The 16,531-nt window shown below is 50.0% G+C and overlaps 5 protein-coding genes across 5 annotated transcripts; 2 read left to right on the top strand and 3 right to left on the bottom strand.

Moving 5' to 3' along the window:
- Nucleotides 1–2,316: 2,316 nt before the first annotated feature.
- Nucleotides 2,317–4,691, bottom strand: KY384_001391 (uncharacterized protein; the record flags this gene model as incomplete). The annotated part of the gene is made up of 2 exons (XM_044809921.1): nucleotides 2,317–3,758; nucleotides 3,806–4,691. 2 exons carry the CDS (start codon nucleotides 4,689–4,691, stop codon nucleotides 2,317–2,319), a joined length of 2,328 nt encoding a protein of 775 aa, XP_044672933.1.
- A 275-nt stretch (nucleotides 4,692–4,966) lies between these two features.
- On the top strand, nucleotides 4,967–6,037 carry KY384_001390 (uncharacterized protein; the record flags this gene model as incomplete). The annotated part of the gene is made up of 2 exons (XM_044809920.1): nucleotides 4,967–5,499; nucleotides 5,557–6,037. 2 exons carry the CDS (start codon nucleotides 4,967–4,969, stop codon nucleotides 6,035–6,037), a joined length of 1,014 nt encoding a protein of 337 aa, XP_044672932.1.
- Nucleotides 6,038–6,433: 396 nt separating this feature from the next.
- KY384_001389 (uncharacterized protein) lies at nucleotides 6,434–9,239 on the bottom strand (the record flags this gene model as incomplete). The annotated part of the gene is made up of 4 exons (XM_044809919.1): nucleotides 6,434–7,107; nucleotides 7,157–8,240; nucleotides 8,291–8,965; nucleotides 9,087–9,239. 4 exons carry the CDS (start codon nucleotides 9,237–9,239, stop codon nucleotides 6,434–6,436), a joined length of 2,586 nt encoding a protein of 861 aa, XP_044672931.1.
- A 1,494-nt stretch (nucleotides 9,240–10,733) lies between these two features.
- Nucleotides 10,734–13,648, top strand: KY384_001388 (uncharacterized protein; the record flags this gene model as incomplete). The annotated part of the gene is made up of 2 exons (XM_044809918.1): nucleotides 10,734–13,296; nucleotides 13,320–13,648. 2 exons carry the CDS (start codon nucleotides 10,734–10,736, stop codon nucleotides 13,646–13,648), a joined length of 2,892 nt encoding a protein of 963 aa, XP_044672930.1.
- A 1,252-nt stretch (nucleotides 13,649–14,900) lies between these two features.
- Nucleotides 14,901–16,195, bottom strand: KY384_001387 (uncharacterized protein; the record flags this gene model as incomplete). The annotated part of the gene is made up of 5 exons (XM_044809917.1): nucleotides 14,901–14,927; nucleotides 15,222–15,305; nucleotides 15,360–15,392; nucleotides 15,449–15,496; nucleotides 15,554–16,195. The coding sequence occupies 5 exons, from the start codon at nucleotides 16,193–16,195 to the stop codon at nucleotides 14,901–14,903; spliced, it is 834 nt and encodes a 277-aa protein (XP_044672929.1).
- Between the last annotated feature and the right edge of the window lie 336 nt (nucleotides 16,196–16,531).

Here is a 16,531-nt window from a genome sequence, read left to right as displayed (position 1 = left end):
CTGGTTGAAAAAGTAGGCACCGCAATGGCATAGAGCATTTCGGTTGTGTCGACGCGTTGTTCAAGGCTCGATACCAAGTCCCATTCGCGTGCTTTAGATATATCTTTCACCTCTGCCAACTGATTGAACCACAAAACAAGGTTCTGAAACATTAAAGGTGCCTAAAAAGGGGACAAGAGAATTAAAAAAGAAGGAACTTGCGAACTTTACCAATAGAGCTTCATCCACAAAGCACAGATCACAAGCTTTCGAGAAGGCAGACTTCCTGGTTCTGCATCCAGTCTGTGACGGCACTGACGGTTAGTGCCCTTCGGAGATGGCTGGCTCTAGTCTGGCAAGGTTCTCAGAGAAAAAATATACAAATCCTGTGGCATGCAGAGAACTTCTACCGCTGCCTCCACTCATAATACAGGCAAATGAGAACCTTGGACAGCCAATCAAGAGGAGCTGGTCTGGCGGTGTGTACACAAAGACCTATGCCTGTCGCCGAACAACGAGATAAGCTTGGTTGAGCGTCAGTCAGAAGATACTCCGATGGAATAAGACGAGGAGACATCTACTTGTGAAAGCAGTATTAATGAAAAAAAGGAATGCATATTCAGGATTTCGCCTCAAAACCGTTTACCTTTTCAAATTCCAAGTTATCGGATTCACTCAACGTGCATCTCCTGGCTTCTGTTGTAGGTGTACTACGAATTAGTCCTTGTCATTCATTAAAGGCTTATGTTAGGCTAGAATCTAGGAGAGAGGAACCTGCATGAACCATGAATAGGTCAAGAAGAGGTATCTTACGTCTCTGACACGGCACACAATTGGCGACTATCTAGATCAAGAACTCAAGGGACCTCCGGCAAATGCTACGAAGATAGCAGTCACAACTAGATTGTGGAGCGGTGCTCACAATATACCTGTTCCATCAGCAGGCCTTCAGCAGAGATAGCCAGGTTCAATCTATAAATCAGTGTACCTTCTGGCTTCAAATCATCTATTCATGATAGATCATAAGACAATTGTCAGAGCAATTGCACCGTCCTGATTGCAATGGCCTTCCAGAGTGCCTTGGCGCTGTCAAAATTCATATCTGACGAAGGTAATCTCGCACTTCACCAACTCATTCCAACAATCGTCTTCTGTCGGTTGGTACAAGGGTTCCTCTGAACCCTCCCTCAGTCATATAATTTATCGAACCTTATTGCTGTTCGAATTTGGTACTGGTCAGAGTTACAGAACCCTTTTTTGGCCATTAGCCGGGCGGTCGATAGTATCCGGCATATCTTTGACGACGCGTTTCAATCGAATGCAGAAATAATTTGCAAAGCTCGCAGCCAGATGTGCCGGATGACTGTAGGGTGGCAAGGGAAGATCTATTGTGCATTGCTTGTTGCGATCAACGGAAAAAAGGCCGAGTGGGACTGAAGAGCAAAAATTGCATAGATTCATTATGAAATGTCTTGAGAGTATTGAGAAAGTAAAGACATGAGGCCGTTTTGATCAGTTTTCTCGACAGGCCAGAAGACTATTGCAGGTGAAAGGGGGCTTCTCTAATCATAGATTCCTGTACGTCGGCACGGTCGATTAGTTTGCGCGTTGGATCGATTGGAGCTGCGAAGGACACAATAGGAACATTGGATTGCAGTACTTTCCGTGATGAGATTATCTGGCCCTTAGGAGACCTGATATTTAGAGGCTAGTTCTACACAATCTGAGAACTGTTCATCTATGAGGTGTATTGCGTAACCTAGCGGCCATGTTTGACCCAAGGCATAAGTTGACAAGAGAGTAAATCACGCAAACGTGATCATGCACACGCTTGCTTCTTGTGTCACCCAAGATCAAGTAATTTCGAGGCAAAGACGAGGAAATGGGACACTTGAAATCAAGGCAAGGGGGCCTCCTTCACTGGTATGACAAAGTCCGCGATGTTCCTGCACGCACAAGAGTTTTGCCACTTAGAGCTCTGGGTCCGCATGCCGTACCATATCTGATCCTGTTAATTGCAAAAGCTTCTTGGGGTATGAACCGCAATGGTATTGGCTTAGGCGGTCGATCGAGGCCTACATGCGTGACGGCTGACGGCTGGCAAGCCAGGACCTCATATGTGAGTACGGAATGCCTGACATTCAAATGGTCAAGACTGATGTACGTATGTGAGCAATCAATGTTGTTTTGAGCTGGGTAAGCAACTCTTGTATAGTCAATTATGTACAGCATATGTGTTATAGGGTAGTCGTATGTAAGTTATAGGTCATTTCATATTCATACCGATAGCAGTTTTGTAGCTTCATTGATGCAATCTTCAATGATGCCACTCCAACGCTACGAAAATTTCATTAGTATCACAACTGGTAGAACTAACGGAGGGTGACTCACGTCAACATCATCTTTATCTCCAAAATCGACAGCCTCTATCAATCCAGGGAACGTTGCACCGGCGTAACCCGTCCATAATCCTGGTGCGAAAACCACATGTTTGAAAAGCGGCCGGCTATCGAGTCCTTTCTCATACAAGAACTTCCGCTCAAAGTACTGATATTGCGTGTTTACTTCTTTTATTTCTCGGCGCAGCCGTGCTTTTCTCCACACCCTCCACCACGGCAGACCTGCTGCTGCTCGGGTCGATAAACCATGGGCCTCGGTATCAAATGCTGAAGCTGCTTCATGTAGATGCTCGATTGCTTCTTCAATCGCTGGGAATGCGGTAGAGCGAATGCTTGGGTCTACTGAAGCGCTTGCATTAGTTCTTACGAGCTCCAGGTATGTTTGCAGGCTTTCAGCGTAATTTGTAACGTTGAAGCCAATGATAGGATTCTGCACCAAAGATGCAGTAAGGACTCCCCATATTTTCGCCATAGTAGCATGATAATGCCATCCGCTGTCTCCAAAGTTTTCCATCCAGTAGAAACTATCATAGTTGCTATGATAATGATATATAGCGCTCCCAAGGATAGGAGTGAATGCCATGTCCAATGCCGGGATGCCCGCAAAATCCTGAAAAGCGGTGAAATCACTCCCTGAACCCATTGGAGAGATATGGCCATTCCATACATCACGAACTGTCTGTCCTTGAATAGTTTGATTTGGAGACTGCACAATGGACGTCGCCTCATACAAAGCCTTGTGCAATAGTGGAGAAGCCTGTGTTCGAAAACCAGGGCCAGTGCAGGCCACATCAACGTTGATGTAAGCAACAGCAGCTTTCTTCAGCCACGGCATATGTTCTTCGACCCATTCAGTGGATCCTATCAGCGAGTATTCTTCGCCATCCCAGCTGGCAAAGACGATGGTCCGAAGCGGCTTCCATCCATGCTCCAGAGCAACACTAAAGCTGCGTATCACTTCATTTAACACCGCAGAGCCACTGTTAGGATCACCAGCGCCTCCTGCGATCCAAGCATCTCGGTGATTACCGATGATAACAACCTCATCTTGCAGTGTACCATTAATGACGCCAATCACATCCCAGAGAGGAGTTGTGACAAACTCATTTTGAACTGCTAGATTGAGTTGCAAACCGGGTAGAGAGGGACCAATGTTGTATTCTACACCTTTATAGCCAAGCTTCCCTCCATCCCAATCTTGGTTGATTTCGGACGCTTTGGGGCCATGACCATTCAAGGATTTTAATATTGGAATCGCTTCCTGATAGGAGATAGGCTGAGAAGGGATGGTGGGAGTACCATAGTGAGGATCTTGCCGAGGCACACCAGGCTTCGAAGGATAGCCTGGAGTAGTCGGATCTCCGCTGACGATGTCTACCTCTGTCAATCATGGTACCTTAACATCAATAGATGTAGGGAGCACCTACTGATATACTGTACACTACCGCGCTGAACGCTGCTTGGCTGCCTTGCTGGTCCTGCTGGGTACGGATCGAACCCGTTTTGTTCGAGGACATCGCCATCATCTCCGGGATCGGAATATATGATGACACCAATCATTCCAAGCTCTTGCGCACGCTTCACTTTTAAGCCCCTGAATATCTTCCCATACTTGACGACTGCAATTAGCCCGTCAAGATTGACATTTAGTTTGAGGAGATCATCGTAGTCTTTAATTGTGCCGTAATTAGCAAATACATAGCGGCCAGTCACGTTGCCGTTTGCGCCATAGCCATGAAAGGTCGGTACGCTTGTGTCGAGTCGGCTGGTTGGATCTTCTTCCAATTGATCCTCTTCGAGACTGAATTGATACTTGACGCTCAGACTCCCAGGCTTGTCGTTGGTTGAGCCCTCTATGGACTCTAACAATGCCAACGAGTGCGTTAAAGGATAGTTCAAATATACGTCGTAATCCACGATAGTGCTCTCAAGACCATAGCTTTGCCATAGCTCGCTAGTCCACAAAGCAAGGCTGTAGTTTCTCCCTGCTAGATGTGGCCCCGACGAGTAGTGTTTACTCGAGGCTCTTATATTCTCCCTGTTCGGCGTCTCAAGCATTATCTTTTGCAACCCATTGTAGCTCAGACCATACTTGGTCGGCCACACCCCGCTGTGCCGCCACGGAAACCACTCACTCTCCGATGGATTACCCGGTAGCCAGCGACCAGGAACGAGAAATAGAATGATAATAACGACAAGTGTAAGACTCAGTGCAGCGGTGCAGAAGCGACGAACATAGCTATGCGAATAACGTGGGCGGGGAGGAGTGACGATGACAGTTGTAATCAGGGGAGTCTGCTCAGTCGGTGGCATCGTCTGTGCTAGAGAGTCTCAGTCACCTACCCAGTCTCCCGAAGTACTCCGCAACCACCAAATCGTAAATCAAACTCGAGCCTCACACTCATGCCTTTACAGAAACCCCGCCAGCCAATGACATGAGGTCATATAGAGCTAGAGCTAGTTGAGATTAGCCTCGAGCTTGATCCATTCTATACATTCTTCCATCCGCTGCTCCACCTTCTCACTCTTTCTACAGCGATTCTCATCCGCCAGCATCACTTGAGAGAAATTCAAGACCAACAGACATCATGGCCTTCGTGGTCCGACGCCCTTTCGCTCTTACCCTGACCCTCAAACAGCTCCCAAAGACCACCAAAGCACCCCTCCGAGCTTTCCATCAAGCTTCCCGCCAGAGCACCACTTCTACATCCACTTTCAACAAACCCTCGCCCCTCCTCTCACAAGCTCGCCATGCCTTCTCGAAACGCAGCTACAACACGCCCTCAGCCAACTACGCCAACCCTGCCGCCTCCGGCAACTTAACGCAACGGCTCCTCTATGGCGCCACTCTCGTCGGCGGCGGCATCCTCGCCACTAACCTGGTCTTCAACCGCGAGACGCGCGAAGATGGAGGCATGCCACCCTTTGAGCGGCAGTACCTCAACGACACATTCATGCACACGGGACTAGGGCTAGGTATGATCGGTGTGGCGGCGACAGCGCTGCACAGGAGCGGGTGGTCCTACCGGTTGATGAGCATGAGTCCGTGGGTCGTTGTTGGTGGAGGCTTAGTGTTGAGTATTGGGAGTATGTTAGGGACGAGGATGGTGGCGCCTGAAAAGTGAGTATATTCCGCGCCCTCGATTTCTGGCTACTCTGGTGCTGACGTACACCACAGCTACGTACCGAAATACGCCCTCTGGTCCGTCTTCAACGTATCTCAAGCCTTAGTCCTCTCACCCCTTCTGTTCCTTCAGCCTGCCCTCCTCGCCCGAGCAGGCCTCTACACCGTTGCCATGATGGGCAGTATCTCCTTCGTCGGCGCGACAGCCAAGCAGGAGAAATATCTTTGGCTCGGCGGACCCCTTTTAGCGGGTTGCGCGCTTGTCGCAGTTTCCGGCTTTGCTCCCCTCTTACTGCCTGCAACAGCAACACGGACGTTGATGTGGACGGAGAATATCTGGCTGTATGGTGGACTCGCTGTATTCGGAGGCTTCACGTTGTGGGATACGCAAAAGATATTACATCATGCGAGATTGGCCGAGCGAGGATTCATGAAAAAGGATCCCGTCAACGAGAGCATTTCGCTTGAGCTGGACTTTTTGAACATATTTATCAGGATGGTGCAGATACTGGGACTGCAGAATCGGAAGAGGTAGTCTGACGGTTGGATGAGGCGTAAGATTGCGGTCTCGTGATTAGCATCGGCTGATGGGGAAGTTCATATCAAAATGCTCAATTCTTGGTAGTAAAATCAATTCTATTCCATCCTCTCTCTCTATGCAGTACGCTGTGGGACGGTCACAGGATCGTCTCAGGATCTCAAGTGCTCCCCTTTCTTCACGATGATAATGCTTCCATAACCTCCCACATCCCATAAATCGTACAAGATTCGTACACTCACCTTTCCTCAGAATCGTGGCACTCCCTTGGCCTCATGGGGGTCCTACCATAGAGGATTTGAAATCAACGCCCAGCTTTCTCAGTCACCTTTAAATATCTTTAAAGGAAATATTTCTGTCTTTCAGGTAGGAGCTTTTGATAGAATGCAGGTTTTATCCGTTACCTGCATTGTATTCCGAGACAACCCAAGGCCACAGTGCGGTATCCCCAGACGTGTTGCCTTGTGGCATGTTCATGTCCGAGGTTCCACTGCTACCCATTTGCATTAGCGCCGACGCAGAAGACATGAAGTCTGAGGGGGCATTTTCGAAGTTGGGCAAGACGTTGCCAGTAAATTGACGCCATGAACTTGGACTTCCTGGGATCTGATATGGGTCCGAGTTTTGTGAAGGATAATTATTCGGAAAAGTATTTGGCGGGTAAGTAGACATGTAAGCGTTGGCTGCAGTAGCGGTGGTAGCTAACGGATTCGATTGCTGTAGGCTCGGAGCAAAATTGTTGCGACTACTCTCGTATGGCGCTTGGTAGGCGTATTGCTGTGGATTTGGATAAGCTTGCACCAGGTCCGAGCTTGTTTGGACGTAGCGATTTTCAGGCGTAGAAGCTTTGGCTTGGCCGTTACTGTTCATTCGCGAGTAATGCGGGTAAGATTGATAGCTGTTGTTTATAGGAATTTGGTCTAGTTGTATAGATGATTGCGTAGACGCTTTACTTGCTTGCGGAACATGTGGTGGAGGTGCAGCTCTGGCGATCATATGTTGGGAAAGCTCAGTGAGCGTTTCGCTGACAAGCTGATTCACACGATTTGCGAGACGATTTCCAGCTCCTTTCATATGGTTAGCAGCTGATTGACAAGGGTATGACAAGACGTTTACCGAGAAGACTGTCGAGTTCGAAAATTATGCAAAGCCAGTCCCTCATGTCCTGCTTGAGAATTTCGAGATCCCGCAAGCTTATCTGAGCCTTTCGTTCGCAATGACCATATAACGTTGTAGCTATTGCAAGTACGAACAGAGCAAACGTCTGCCACGTGATGTCCATACCTTTCCATTTTTGCAAAATCTTGACGTGTTCGAGAATTTCTTTGGAGACTTCTAGACATACCGTAAGATTCTCCGCGTTTAATTGCTTGGACGATGCCAAAGACAACGATGGATGTCGCAACAATAGACGGATGTGTAGTTGCCAGAGATAGAGATATTGCACATGAATACGACCAAGTTCATTTTCAGCAGCAGACTCGTCAACGAGCTCGCGAGGCCATCCTTTCTTGAACTCTTCAATTCTCTTCTCCAAGTCTCGCACCATTGCCTCATAATCCTGAGGGGTTCGTGTGACCGCATAGATGTTATTGTAGAGATCTATGTAGATAGGCATCACCTTGAAATTTTCCATCCCAACAGTAAAGTTGCATTTGCCGGGTGCGCTTGTGTCCATACTGTTCTCACTGAGAAGGTCATCATCGATCGGCTCAGGCATCTCAACATCCCAGTCTCCGGATTTTAGAGCCATCGGTCTTCCAAGACTGCCACCAACGAGTACGTGTATCCAGTTGATAGTCCAGAAGACGCGCTTCCTAATTTCAATCTCGAGCAAATTTCGCTTCACTGTCGCAGGCCAGTTTTTCGCTGATCGATGAAGGCCAAGCTCAATGGCCAGATTTAAAGTGATCGAGGTCAGCATCCATGAAGCACCAGGTTTTGGAAAGTTTCTCAGGTGAATACATAGCAATGCCAGTGCTTGGACATCAGCCAGCTTATGGCTTGCCATTAGCTGGGGAAAAAAGCCAAGTGCATAATGGTAATGAAGATTAGAAGAGGCATTAAGTTCTTTTTGATGTTCTGCGTCACGGGCATTGCGGGACGCAAATTGCCAGTAGCATGTAGCGAACATCGCATGTACCAAGGCCGTCTCCGCATCTAAAGGCTTGAATGTCGGGTCGTCATACATGCGGTTGAGCTTCAACACTAAGTCAGCATCTGATTTCACGATTTCTTTGTGATACTTACTAATTTCATGAAGGTTGGTTTGTGAGCCACTGGGCAGAAAGGATGGGTTATGCGAAAGAAAATTTCAGCAAAATGAAAGCCCTCACTCTTCGGCGGCAGCTTGACCTCGAGCACTTTGGGACCCCAGCCAAAGGCCGTCTGCACGAAAGCATGATACGACTTGTTGTAGAGTCGTAGACCGGCATGTGACGGATCAGGTTCATCAATGTCAGGAGAAAGATAGTCTGTGAGATCGATCTCCATACCTAGGACATTCATAGACGTGCCACGCACAGTACTGAGCAGGCTGTTTCCACTCGATATACCGAAATAAGTATTGCCACCAGGAGCGTTCCTGGAGTCATCAAGGCGACCGCGATCACCGAGTATGCCGTTCACATTTTCTGAACGCTGTGTGGTCTCTACGCGGTTTTGCGAAGACCCTCTGAGTGGGAGACCTGAAGCGGTAAGGCTGCTAAATGAGCTTTGCGGGCGCAATGTGGGCGTGCCGTTCGCAGTACGAGGTAATCGATCAGACAACGACGTTGCGCTCCTTGAGAGTGGCTTGACGTGTCCACCCAGCAACCGGACCTGTGCTTGCAACTCTTGATTCTGATTCTCCAATTCTACCAGCCGAGACTCTAGGCTTTCTACATATCCCCTCACTGTTGCTTTGCCAGTTATTCTATCGGTGGTCTTACATTCGGCTTGGGCTTGGCGACACGACGCGCACCCATCCGGATTGTCATCGCAGCGCATTTTGCGAATCTACAGTCCATCGATCAGTATCTGGGTACCGTACCGCAGGGGAGCTCACTCTGCATCGATCGCATGCTGTCCCAGTCCGGCTGGCAGTACCCAGCTTCTTCTTGACATCTTGAGAAAAGTCGATGGATTGGTCTTCTTGCTTGACTTTGATCGGTGTCTCGCTGGGAGAAGGATGGTCGCGTTCTGAAAGTTTTCTTTTCATGTTCACGCGGCATGGCAAGTTCCGTCAACAAGGCTGGCAAGGGGTTTGGGCGAGCATTCAGGGTTACGGGCGTCGCGCGTGGCTTTTTTCTAGGTGCTGTCCTTCGTATGAACAGCTTGCAGTGATTCAGTGGGCATCAGCTGCCTATTATGATCAATCTGACGGACCCGTGAAGACTGGGCTTCTAGAACTCGAGCCGGCTGGAACGGCCCAAACCAGCTGGAGCTTTGTCAGAACTACGTCAATAATGTCCGAGACGAGTGGTGAAGCTTATGGAAAAGGGTCACTTTAGTGCTGCGATGATGCTATTTTGGACTTCGGTCTGACAAGATTCGTCAATTGCTTGCCTTAGATGCCCTCTGATGGGAGTGATGGACTGCCCCTCTACCTCGGATATATCGATAGACAGGGGCGTCTGCAGACAAGCAAGACAGAATGCGTTCATTGGCCAAGAGATAGCTCTGCCTCCGGATGCGGTTAATGTGGCTTACGTCATTGCCAAGCCCAGCAATGTTGTCTAAGCGGATAAGATAGAAGAACACAACCTCAGACTCAGAGACTGTCGAATCTAGCGGTATATCATGACTCCGAGCTGATCGGACGGATACGAGAGGCACATTCGACTATCGTGCCCGGGAGAGAGCACGGCCAATTAGTTGTAGCTGTACGAGTGGACGTAGGGCAGCCATTAGCGTATTGTCAATGCACTAGGCTGAAGCTGCATTGCCCCGCAGAAATACATGTCCAGCTGCTGCGAGATCAAAGGGACATGAGCCAAAATCTGTACCCATCTTGGTGAGAGGCGATAGCTCCAACATCGTCGAATATTTCTGCCCTACTAGCAGAACGTCATATCTGCCGCGTCTTCGAGAAGGTCACTAGAAGCCCACTAGAAGCTTAGGCTGTCGCATATACAGAACCTGACACACTTGTTTCCGAGCCTCTGTCTTTGAGCGCCTATCAGCTTTCATTCCTGAGAACCGGCATCTGAACAGACCACAAGCATCAAGCTTCAGGAAGCGCGCACGGCGCATTCTGCACGCCCTGCACCATCCTAGAGGAGGATCAGAAACAGGCACGCGCTCTGCCAATCATTACAGAGATCAAAAGTGGATCGCGTGGGTCTGGGAGAGGGGTCAACAGAAAAAAGAGGAAGAGGCTAAGGAGCACCCCAGTGTATGAAGCAGTGGGCTGTAGCAGGCTGCAGATCTATTTTTATTCCCCAAACTCTGGGGACATAATTCGAGGAGTCCATCAGAAAGCTTTGGAAACCCGAGCACTGGGGGAAAAAGACAATCTACAAATGCGGACAGTCATTCTCCCTCCGTGAGGTGGCAACTTCCTCCTCATTGCTCGTACCCTTTAATCTTGCCCCGCCTGACCTTTCCGACAATGCTCTGGGCGCCAAAGAGGGATGCTGCTGAGTTCTGAAGACTCCCATCTCCGGTTGGGAGTATTGCAAGACATAGGACATCGAGGAGAAAAGCAGGACCAATGCCTAGTATGCGGCGTCACAGGCCTGGGGGCTCCGCCTTTGCAGCCAAAGCGGGTGCAGCCTCCTCAACACCCGACAGCCTGTCGACGTTCAGATCATTCAATTCAGATACAAATCCTACGAGACCGATAAGACCTTCTCCCCTCACCGCATCTACCATACATGGTATACCGCTGGACATGTATGACCGCATACGATCTTTCCCGCTGTTTCTCTCCGCTCCTGAAGCATTTCTAGCAGCCATTGGCAAGCATTTACGGCCGCAATCGCATGCACCTCATGATTACATTTTGACCGAAGGGGATGATGCCAAAGCAATGTACTGGCTGGTCCGGGGAGTGGTGGCAGTCACATCAAGAGATGGTGAAAGCACATATGCTGAGCTCAAGCCTGGTGCTTTCTTTGGGGAGATTGGTATTCTCATGGAGATACCTCGTACGGCGACTATCGTGTCAAGAACAAAGTGCTTACTCGTCACACTCAAAAAGGAGGATTTAGTCAAAGAGTTGCCGGCGTTTCCGACAGTGGAGCGAGCAATCAGAGATGAAGCTTCGGAGAGGTTGTCGATTCTCAAGAGGAAGAAGAAAGAAAGTCAGTCAGCTACAAGCGTCGATAAACCAAAGACATTGGTAAGCCGCGGAGGAAAACGCGCCAGAGAAGTAGAAGATGGCGACGTGGAGATGATTGATGTGATCGTAAACGGTGTCAAGGGCAACAAAAAGCGTAAATCGCCATCTCCAAGCCTTGTGGAAGCAGCGAGTTCCAGTGCCTTAGGCGATGGTTTGGTCAACGTCAGGCAGTTGCTCAAGGAGCTTCCTCTGTTTTCCGATCTACCTCCCGAAATGCTGCACTTTTTGGGTCTCAACGCGCAGCCTTGTACCTATCCACCATTCACAGACATTATCCAGCAAGACTCTAAAGGACGAGAAGTCTTCTTTATCGTGAGGGGTGAAGTGGAGGTGATTGATGAGAAAGCTCCTGGTCAGAATTTGAGGACTTTGACCAACGGCGCTGGACAAAGTCTGCGAAGGGGGGCGCAAGTCAAAGCTCGCTTGAAACAAGGACAATATTTTGGGGAAGTAGTCAGCCTGTCATTGGCCCCACGGCGGACGGCGACTGTCCGTTCTGTCACTTCTGTTGAATGCCTCATGATCACTGGAGACGTCTTGCTAAATTTCTGGGCTAAATGTCCCCCAGCAGTGAGACAGCAGGTCGAGAAGACGGCGAGGCAAAGACTACAAACTGCATCGGACGGCGACGTGATCATGTCGGATGCTAGTGACTCGACACCTCCTATTCAGAAGTTGAGGATTGCGGATCGAAATTCAAAGACCTCAAAGAAAAAGCAGTCTTTACCCACTGTGACTTTCTCAGACCAAAAGCCTGCTACACCACATAAGCCGACTAGGATTGAGGATGTCCCTGTCACTGAAGCTGTAGACCCAGATCCTTTCATGAGCATTGACAGCAGCAAGTCGTTCGATAGATCGAGGCGAAGCTCGCTAGCCCCTCCAATAACCGAAGAGGAAGAGACTGAACGCAGAGATCGAGTGACAAGTGCTTCGCCGCCTGGAAGTCGACCTACGACGCCGTCACGGCGGCATCGACTGGGAGAGCTGTCGCCTGAGCAAGGAAAGCCGAAAGCCAGCGGCATCAAACGCTCACCAAGTGCACATAGTCAAGGCATATTTCCCGACAACGTATTGATAAATGTCTTCAAACAATTCGAATTACCAGAGCTTATGCGATTACGGCTAGTCTCACTTCACTGGTCCAAGCTCTTGAAAGAATCGCCCGAGCTGCTGCGAACACTGAACCTTGCTCTGTACAACCGCATCATCACAGACCAAGTCCTCATAAACCATATCTGCCCTTTCGTTGGCACCCGACCGCGAACCGTCGACATCAGTAACTGCTTCCACATCAGTGACGAAGGATTTGCTGCCCTTACATCAGCCTGCGGCGCTAACGTGACAACATGGCGAATGCGCAGCGTCTGGGACATCACCGCCCAGGCGGTCCTCGAAATGGCAAACCGAGCTAAAGGCCTGGAAGAAGTCGACCTCAGCAACTGCCGCAAAGTCTCCGACAACCTCTTACAGCGAGTTGTCGGCTGGGTCGTGCAAGGCACACCGGGCCAGAACGACATGCACGGGCACCAGCGACACGCTGCAGCGCGGTCCGTCGGCGCTCCTGTACCTAACCATCACCCACCTCCGGGCACGGTGTTCGGCTGTCCCAGACTGAAGATCCTTACGCTCAGCTACTGCAAGCATGTTACCGATCGCTCAATGGCGCATATGGCATATCATGCTTCTTCGCGCCTCGAACAGATCGATCTGACGCGATGCACGACCATCACAGACAACGGCTTCCAACACTGGGGCCAATTCCAATTCTCACGACTCACGAAATTATGTTTGGCCGATTGTACGTATTTGACGGATAATGCGATCGTTTACCTCACCAATGCAGCGAAAGGACTGCGAGATCTAGACCTGGTAATGACCACCCCTCCCACATGCTCTGTCTCCTGTCACAACGCTAATGATATACTTCACAGTCTTTCTGCTGCGCCCTCTCAGACACCGCAACCGAAGTCCTCGCCCTCGGCTGCCCCCATCTCCGCAAACTCAACCTCTCCTTCTGCGGCAGCGCCGTCTCCGACCCTTCTCTCCGCTCCATCGGCCTCCATCTGCTCGAGTTGAAGGAACTCTCCGTCCGCGGCTGCGTGCGCGTCACCGGGCAAGGGGTCGAGTCGATAGCGGATGGGTGCCACAAGCTGGAGTATTTCGATGTCAGCCAGTGTAAGAACCTGACGCCGTGGCTGGAGCGACAGTTGTGGAGACGGTATGCGCCACGGATCAAGTTTGAGACTGTGGCGAGGGGAAGCAATCGGATGGGCTCCCGATGATGGGGTGGGGAGCGAGGGGGAAAGGGCTGTAGTGGAGGTAGGGGAGGGCGGCGTCGGGGCGGGGGATGTTGATACGACAATAGCGGGGCGTTGGTGACTTGCTTTCGAGCGATGGTGTGCATGTGGATTGGCTAAAGGAATGTCAAGATGATTGATATCAAAGATTTTCTGATTCGAGACTTGGATTTGATGGGCAAGACGTACGCACTTACAGCCCAATGCAGGCATTTATTGCGACTACATGCGCTCGAGCGATCGCTTGTGGGTGTCTTCCTAAATCTCAGACGATGTGTGCCTCATAGATTCTCATGGATATCTTACTACTCTGTAATGTCTCTGCCCTGGCCATTCACTCAACCATTGCTACATGCACATAGAGACCACCACAGATGATCTTTCCGAGAACTAAGCAACATGACCGCATCTTCCCCACCCCCTCCACCCCTCCGAAATCAGAGTCCCTACCCTACCCTACCCTACTCCACCAGCCCAATTAAGACATCCGTGGCCTGTGTGTCAACCCTCCTCTCCAGAGTGGCGCTGCCAGACACGGCCCGCCCGCGTGACAGCCGCAGAGCATGAAACAACCTAAGACTCAACCTCGTACCCGTCTATATCTGGAATCACGGATTTCATTCCATGTCAGGCGTAAGGATGTTGTGTGGGCGAGGTCGTGGTCGCATGTTAATGGTGTTTTGCATCACCGTTTGGATTCTCCGGCTGCAATCCGTGTTTCTGGCCTAAGTGTAGACTTGTGCATGGTGGGCTTAATGATTGCGGAGTGGCCGTTTTATCATCAATTTGACGGTAGTTGAAGCTGTGACGGGAAAGCGACATCGCGTGGATATCTCTGGAGGTTTGTCTATGGCAAAGTATCCTGATTACGAGCCTTCGTGTCGTTCGAGTGACGAGCGGCGATCGGCGTGCATGACATGTTGTCCTGATATCGCTATCGATTGTGAAAGTGAGGTTGCACCTTGAGGCCATGGAATATCTGCGTGGGCTTTGCATCTTGGGCCCTGGTGATGGGTCGTCATTTCGGTTCCCTATTCAGTCTCCCGTACTCTGCTTAGGTTAGCGATGCAGGACCTGCAACAGCGGTCGGATCTTGTACAGCTTTGACGCAATATCCATAGGTTCTGATGCTATCGGACAAGACTGAACTAGATCCAAATGTCCAGGGGCAATCGTTAGCATCTGGATGTTATCTTCATGGTGTCATCGCGCTCCAGGCAGTCGCGGATGAAGGCCATCAGGTCTCTGTGGTAGTATTGTAATTCTAGAAATCTAAATGGGATGTATGTTCATTGGGGTATCCTATCGTTCAGCGCCATGCAAAAGTCGCTTGTACCTGATGATGTTATGTGGTAGTACTGTCATCGACCTCCACACGCAGTAGGCATATCATAGTCTGTCTTGATCAAATCCAAATCGATCGCTGTACATCAACACGTAAACGTCATCACTGTTCGTGTCATATTCTTCCCCCAAAATGCTCCTTCGCATACTGCTCGCAGGCCTTTCTAAGGTCAGTATCTAATGCTACCGTACTGAAGCGTCAGGGAAGACATACCTTCGCAGGCTTTCCCACCTTCTGCCCGATGAATTTCCATTTATTCTGCTCATACTCTTTGATGGCATTGAGTAGAGCCTGGCTCTGGCAGCGACATTAGCTAGCACTGCAACTAAAACCCGTAGAACGCAACATTACCTCGTCCTCGGCAAACTCGGCATAGTGCATATCCTGGGGGACTGTCAGTCTTCGTGTTGCTTTTCGTGGTTCCTGTAGCGTTCGCATACCTTGTACCAGTGCTTCTTTACACTTCCCTCCGTACGCGATGGGAAGGACTACGCATTATCAGCATCTTCAGCGAAACAAGAGACATCCAACGAGCATCGATCCACCTTTGCAATCTCACTCCAGCTTTTCCCCGCGTCGCGCATGCGCCGAAGCAATGCTTCTTCGGCTGGCGACCATGGGGTGTTTGTCCTATTCTTCTTCGGCGGTGGGGGTGCTGCGATCTCCTCCTCGCCTTCTTCGACCTTTGTCTGTGCCTGTGGATCAGCACTCATCTGTTGAGGTGGCCCTCTCATCTGAGGAGGAAGTGAAGAAACAAGATTCGGTGATGGTGATGGCACACCCCCGGGCGCTTTCCTCTTCCGAGAGACCGGTGATGACGCCTGGTTTTGGGAGGGAAGCTGCGGTGCGATCACGTGAGGTTGTTGTATCTGATTCTGAGGTATATGGGGCGGTAGCGCTGGTTGTGGAGCATAGGGTGACGTTGGATGCGATATTGACTGAGCCGTCTGTATCTGCTGGTGTTGATGAATTTGGGGAGGCTGCTGGAAGCTCGGAAAAGGTTGGGGGCTCTGAAATTGGTATGCGGCTTGAGGACTCAAGGACAATGGCGAGTAGTACTGTTGTTGAGGTAGGAGTGGCGGCCCAGTTGAGACAGTGGTTTGCTTGGAGGCTCTGCGAGAGGCCGAGTTGGAACTGTCGATGATCGCATCATCATCAGCTGCCGTGTCCACATCCTCCCATATCATTCACTTCCTCAGTCTTCACTCACGACATGACAGCGCCGGGTAGTAGTCTCCCACGGCAAAGCGATCTGATGTTTGGCCACTTTGATCTGGCGTCATCAATGTAACCTCACCTATACATGAGGCCCCGATCAGATGCTGAATAATGCAAGATCGCACCCATTTCGTTCGCTGACGCAAAAATTGGAGATGACCATGGCCCAAAACTTAGGTGACGACGTTGCGAGGGTACCGATCAGATTTGAAAAAACATCAATCACATTAGAAGCATTAGACGTGAACAAAAATCGAAAATTGACCTGCTTGATTTTTTGCGACCTATCTGAAGGGGACTGCACG

The sequence above is a fragment of the Bacidia gigantensis genome (assembly GCF_019456465.1).
Source record: "Bacidia gigantensis strain McMullin 20006 chromosome Unknown contig_132, whole genome shotgun sequence".
In the NCBI taxonomy this organism is placed as follows: Eukaryota; Fungi; Ascomycota; class Lecanoromycetes; order Lecanorales; family Ramalinaceae; genus Bacidia; species Bacidia gigantensis.
This window is presented reverse-complemented; position numbering and strand designations above follow the sequence as displayed.